This window comes from Pygoscelis adeliae, unplaced genomic scaffold (assembly GCF_000699105.1).
Source record: "Pygoscelis adeliae isolate BGI_AS28 unplaced genomic scaffold, ASM69910v1 Scaffold78, whole genome shotgun sequence".
Classification (NCBI taxonomy): domain Eukaryota; kingdom Metazoa; phylum Chordata; class Aves; order Sphenisciformes; family Spheniscidae; genus Pygoscelis; species Pygoscelis adeliae.
Window position 1 is genome coordinate 6,035,753 of NW_008825409.1, and position 6,842 is coordinate 6,042,594.

Sequence of the window (6,842 nt, forward strand, 5' to 3'; positions counted from 1 at the left end):
TCCTGGTCTGTCCTTCCTAAAAAGCCTGTCCTCATCTACTGCAGCACTTCAGTCATGCAAGCTATCCCACCATATCTCTGTGATCCCAATGAGGTCACAGCCCTGTAACTGCACACAGCCTTCTAATTCCTCCTGTTTGTTCCCCATGCATCATGCCATAGCATACAGGTGCTTCAGAGAGTCACCCACTTGTGCTGATTTCCCAGAAAATATATGAAAACTTCCCCCTGTAATGCTGTCCTCTCAGCACTTCCTTATTTATGTGCATACACTTGGGGTGAGTCTGCTTTAGCCCTATCTTGTTTTCAAGATCTCTTTTGTCCACATTACCCTTCACCCTTTGCTTGCCAACTCAGTCCACCTTCCTCCCTTGACTGTGGGTTTTCATCTCCTTCACCCATCGTTCCTAATTTAAAGCTCTCCTTACCAGGTTAGCCAGCCTGTCTGCAAAGATATTTTGCCCCAGTTATGCAGGTGGATCCTGTCTCTTCCTAGGAGTTGATCCTCAAAGAGGGTCCCACTTGTCTTAAAACCCAAATCCCCATTGTCAACACCAGGGTCAACACTCAGGTTGCTTGGGTGCTTCACTAGACACAGCAGGGCTCCCAGCCCATCTGCAACCAGGGCACTGAACCTATTCTGTAGTTGCAGATCTGCAGGTGGAGCAGAAGCCTTCCTCCTAGTGCCAGTAGTTGCAAGCTTCTGCTCTACACCATCGTGGGACTCCATTTCCCAACCCAATAAGCAGAGACTCTGACTGCCCCTCCTTTGGTACGTTTGGGGGTTCAGGCTCTTGTATCTGAGATACCTTGTGTTATGTCTCAGGGAAAATCCACTCAATCTCTTTTTTGTCATCTCTGATACTGCACAATCTGCTGACCTCCTCATGCTGCTCCTTTACATGGTGACACAGACCCTCCACCAGTGCATACCTCCTGCAGGCTAAAAGACTATGTCCCACTGCCCCAGCCTTGGCAAGAGGCCCTGTCATCCCTGCAATCCCAAGCCTGCAGAGCTTCATACTCCCTTGGGAGCTTAGTCTGGGTTGAGACCTGTGATGTGCCAGGGGTAGTTGTTCCAGTTGCTGCTGGGGACTGTGCCCTGTGGAGTGTCACCACCACTGCAGAAGCCACGCACACTAACCTTAGCAGGGTTTCTGGACCTCTTCTGTGCATAGTGCTGCACAAACTGCTGCATCTGTTTGCTGCCTCTGTTAGCTGTGCTCACAGAAACTGAAGTGTGAAAGTGATGGTGCTGTACAAACACATGGAGGCAGGGAGTATAGGAAGAACTTAGCATAGGAAGACTCATTCACATTTGGTTTAGAGACCTTTAAAATTATTTATAATTAGTTTTAGGGACTTTTGAAATTGGCTATAGGGACAATCTGCCCCCATTATATTTTCCCTTAATCTTCTTCATAACTTTTTCCTGACAAGACTAACATTTATAAGTACATCTAGTGTTTTCAGCTGTAGTGCTTTTCCAGTGTTTCACCGGGGAATGTCTTATCTCCATTTTATAAAGAAGGAACTGGGCTTCTTCAGAGAGAATAAGTAATATGACAGAGGTCATAAAACCTTGTTTTGCCCATAAGCTATCAGTGGCCCGTAAGTGATTCTTGTTTCCTTCATGTTGACATCTTTACTGTGTTAGTTGTGTTCAGATGTTTGCTACTTACTGGATGACTGAAAATGTGAAAACTGTGTCCTTCAGAGGAGCAAGGATCAATTAATTGTGTAAAGCAATAATGCAGTATCCATTGCTGTCTTTACCCTATAGGAGAACAAGCATTCATGAGTGGTAAAAATTCTTTATGGAGACTTCTTGTGAAATTGGATATAGATCTTCAAAGGGCAGTCCACTAAATGATAATGACCATAATGGTGCTAAGTTCCTAATATTAACACAGGGACTGAGGGAACAACTGCTGAACTCTGGTCTCCACAGCAGGAAGCCAAGGTGGAAGGGATCTGCATATAAAAATATCAGTGGGGGTCACCTTTCTCTCTCAGACTTGCTTTGTTCTCTTGACATATATCTCCTCCTTTTTTAGAGCCAAAAATGATCAAGTTTAGTTGTAAATGCAAATAGGAGTACTGAAAACGCTAATTGTCCTCACATTGGATCCATTAATCTATGAACTTTCAGCTGAAGTACCTATCCTTAGTGTGTTGTAAAGGAAGACTCTTGCTTAGACTAAGCAAGCCACAGAAAGACAGACATCCTTAGAAGAAATCTGTGAAATAAAATGTCTCTGAGAAGCATTAGAGTGGTAATTACCCAAGACACTTGTATATCAGTGTTTATCAGTAGAGGGCTGAAAAAACAAGCATCAATTATGTCACGCTCTTTGCAATATTTGACTAAGTGTGTCTGTTCCAACATGGCAAAATAAATGAATTTTACAGCTGCTTCAAGCGAAGGGGGAAGGGGAGGCAGGAGGAAGAACCGCAGCTGCACTTGCCCTAGGGCCTTTGGCTTTTTGGCTTTGTGTGAGTGGTGCAACTGGAATCTGCTCTGTTTCATCAAACAAATGGCTCCCAGCAAGTAGGCAGTTTAACTTGATTAACTCAAGATGAATGTCACAAGTCTTAGAGATCACAGAGGATTAGAGCTGGGGAGATGAACAGTGGCAGCCCTGGCTCATTATGGACGTCAGTGAAAGTCTGTGCACGTGGGTCCTATGAGGGACCTCTGTTTATTGGGTATTTTTTAATCTGTTTATTGTTTTCCTGTGAAGAACCAAGTCCCATCCCATTTTTTTCTGATTTGTGAAGGAAGATGTTTGCTACAAGTGTTCTAAAACTTTGTTACAGGAAAGAAAGAGATCTTGACCAGGTATAAGAGATACAGCTAAAAATGTTCACAGTGGCTTGTCTTTGGACACCTAATTTGAGCAGGTTTGGACCTAGTGACCAGTAAAAGTGAAATCTTGCACATACCAGGTACAGGGCTAGTTTAGACAGTGGAAAATTGTAGTGGATAGGAGCTGTTCTCATATGAAAGAGATAGGGGCACCTGAAACACTATATATGGTATACTACAGCAGAGAAAGTGATATCTGATTCATTGTGTATACAAGAGTTAAGACAGTTTCCCCTTAGCATGGAGCATGTCCCTTAAAGAAGAGCTGGTTGTTGGCATGAAGAAGGTTAGAAGAGGAAATAAAAGGGATATTTGCAGCATGCAGAACAGTGCGGTACAGTGATCCCTGAGTTAGCTCCAGAACCAGAAACCTTATCACAGACTGGGAGAGAGGGGAGTGTGAAAGGTAAAATTCATCAGAGGCGGGAATATGGAACAAAACAGTAAGGAAACACTGAGCTCAGGCAAGAGAGAATGTATGGTCTTACCATCCTCCAGTTGTAACAGAAGAACTCCAGCATTAAAAAAAAGAAAACAAAACAGCATGAGAAAAGGCTAGGCTTCAATAACTCAGCAGCCTCTGGATTTCCAGCCAAGGAAAGGTCTTATACACATTCTGCTGAATTGTTCCTTATAGTCCACCTAATCCTCCAGAAGCACTTTTTTCCTAAAATTTGCCTTTTATCTTGAATGTGAAAGCTGTTTTTGCCAAACATATCATATCACATTATTTCCACTGAACATTGCAGTGGGGCAGTACATTTCCTGTTTTCAAATTTTATTAGATTGGAGTTGTGGAGCACTATCAAGTATCTCACAGATCCTAAAATTGCTTAGATGTTGCATAGGATAATTCTAAATATTGCTGCTGCAAGACAATCGGCTACAATTTGTGCCATTATTGTGTTGTTCTCTTATATTAGTACATATAAAGTGGAACTGTACATAAATCACAACTTGTTATACGGAGATGATAGTTTAATTTTCTACAGAAGGTATTGGATACTGGAATGGATTGTTTCATTTTGTGGTGAGGAGCTGTTTGGCCAGATTCAGTGCCTGAATTTTAGCAAGTGTGGGCAAGAGAGTTCTGTGGACCTCTGCTGCACTGAAGACACTCTTGCTAAGTCAGCCGCATGACAGAGATGAAAGAACAAAATACCGGAGAGTCCCTGAAAGCAGAGGCTCAAGAACAGTGCCCTTCACAGAAACTCATGCTGCCACTGCCCATGCAATTCTTGTCTTCTGGCAGACAAATGGAGAACTCTGATTTTGGAACTGTTGGGAGGTGGGGGCAAGAACTAATTTATTTCTAATTTGAGTAAAAAATAGATAAAAAACTGAGAAAAAACAAGGTAAGCTTTTCTAAAAAATGGGATTCTGTGTTACAGCCAGGTAGTTGAGAACTGTTGACTGGTCCCAACCTCTAATCTTTTCTGATTTTGTGACAATTTGTTTCTGCTTCCTGCATTAGTTAAAAATGACTATTTTTACCTTAATACAGGTGACTCACTGGCACAGTCCGTACTTTTTTGCCTACTTCCCTGCAGCCTCTTCCTTCCCAGCTCTTCTTGCAGATATGTTGTGTGGTGGAATAGGATGTGTGGGCTTCTCTTGGGTAAGTTTACTGGGATATGTACTGCTATGTGGTAATGGTGCTTCACCTTGCCAAAATGTTAAGCATTTCAGTAACATTCTTCAATGAAATTATTGATTAATAGCAGCAAAGTCACAGGACTATTTTTATAGGTAAATTTCCTTGACTATTTAAGTGTTTTCACATAAACACCCTGAATGACTCCAGGAATAAAAGGCTATTTTCTCTTAGAAGTTTTGCCCTTGAAAAATCGCCAGCATTTAGAATTAGTGGTAGCAGTGCAAACTTACTGGTAATTCATTAAATAGTATGACTGTTGCCTATCACCTGGTGGTGTTACTTCTATTATCATCTGGATGAATGGAAAATTGTGTTAAAAAAAACCCACATTCGTATGAGATGGGCTCTTCTCTAAAGAGGTTAGGACTTGATGTTGAAAAAAAATATGCAAGATGCAAATTCTAGCTTTGACATTTGATATTCATGGTTCTATGTGAGGCCCAGTTTGACCTTTTTTTAGGAAGTATTAGAAACAACGTGCACAAAATGGTCTTCAGGTCCTGAATTTAGCTGGTGAAGGTAGTCAGCTAGTCTCTTCCTCTGTAGTCAAAAGACAGAGAGAGAGAGAAAGAGTTATTCTTGCTCTGGTAGATCCTATTTCTCTTCATGGTTTAGTGAGGTTATTCCCTCTGTTCTATTTTTCAACACAGGCTGCAAGTCCAGCTTGCACGGAGCTGGAGACTGTCATGCTGGATTGGCTAGGGAAGATGATTAATTTGCCTGAAGAGTTTTTAGCTGGGAAGCATAGCCAAGGTGGAGGAGTCATTCAGGTAAGAGGGGACATGAAAAAAGAATACAGAATGAGTTTGTGGACTTTATGATTTTGTAAAACCTTCATACCAAAACACTAATAAAGGAAAGATTTTTTTTTTTTTGCCGCATGGGTTCCTTTCAGATTTTCAGAAAGACTGATGCTCCGTGAGAATGTCCATAGGTGGGTAGGATCATTCATGAAAGTGATGGTTTTGTTTTCAGAGCAGCTGAATTCTGAAACACTCATCTTTCTGAAGAATTGCTAGTAGTCCAACTTAACAGCACAATTTGGGCTTAAAATTCAAATCATTATGTTGAAAAATCATGTAGGATGGAAACTTTAATTTGTTGATCAAGTGAAGTGAGCTCATACTTACCAACAGTGTTGTTGTGGTTTAACCTCAGCCAGCAACTAAGCACCACACAGCCGCTCACTCACTCCCCCCCTGGTGGGATGGGGGAGGGAATCGGAAGGGTAAAAGTGAGAAAACTCGTGGGTTGAGATAAAGACAGTTTAATAAGTAAAAGCCGCACACGCAAGCAAAGCAAAACAAGGAATTAATTCACTCCTTCCCATGGGCAGGCAGGTGTTCGGCCATCTCCAGAAAAGCAGGGCTCCATCACGTGTAATGGCTACTTGGGAAGACAAACGCCATCGCTCTGAACGTCCCCCCCTTCCTTCTTCTTCCTCCAGCTTTATATGCTGAGCATGATGTCACATGGTGTGGAATATCCCTTTGGTCAGCTGGGGTCAGCTGTCCTGGCTGTGTCCCCTCCCAACTTCTTGTGCACCCCCAGCCTCCTCGCTGGTGGGGTGGTGTGAGAAGCAGAAAAGGCCTTGACTCTGTGTAAGCACTGCTCAGCAGTAACAAAAACATTCCGGTATATTATCAACACTGTTTCCAGCACAAATCCAAAATATAGCCCCATACTTGCTACTATGAAGAAAATAAATTAACTCTATCCCAGCCAAAACCAGCACAAGGGTGCAGCAATGTTTCATGGCTGAAAATAGAAAAAAACTTCTCAAATTGAAATATATCTGAGGATTTTGAGTACAGCATCATGAAAAGTGGTTACAAAGGCTTCCATGAAGTCCACCTTAGACATGTTCAATTGTTTACTTCAGTCAGTTTCTAAAACAGCCTTCCTTTTTTTCAGGAAAAAAGTGGATAAGAACATAGGAAAGAATCTTCTACAAGTAGAAATAACAGAATGTAGTAGAAAGTCTATCAGTCTTTGTCAAAGAAGGTGAAATTATTTTAAGAAGTTTTCCTTATATAACAAAATGAAATACCGGAATATTAAAATAAAATGAAGAGCTGCTTAAAATATGAACCTAAACACTTCTATCAGTAGATAATATAATTTTCAGACTACACTGCATAGAACAAAACCCCCAAACTTTGACATTGACTGCTTAGAATCAAGGAATCATAGAATCATTAAGGTTGGAAGAGACCTCCAAGATCATCGAGTCCAACCGTCAACCCAACACCACCATGCCCACTAAACCATGTCCCTAAGCGCCTCATCTACCCGTCTTTTAAATACTTCCAGGGAT

The 6,842-nt window shown here is 41.7% G+C and overlaps 1 protein-coding gene across 1 annotated transcript in view; it reads left to right on the top strand.

Moving 5' to 3' along the window:
• The window catches only part of DDC (dopa decarboxylase (aromatic L-amino acid decarboxylase)), a 56,331-nt gene that overhangs the window by 5,209 nt on the left and 44,280 nt on the right, over positions 1–6,842 (top strand). The window contains exons 2-3 of the mRNA XM_009330452.1: positions 4,373–4,486; positions 5,176–5,295. Coding sequence (XP_009328727.1) covers positions 4,373–4,486; positions 5,176–5,295 — 234 coding nt within the window. The remainder of the gene's footprint in view (positions 1–4,372; positions 4,487–5,175; positions 5,296–6,842) is intronic.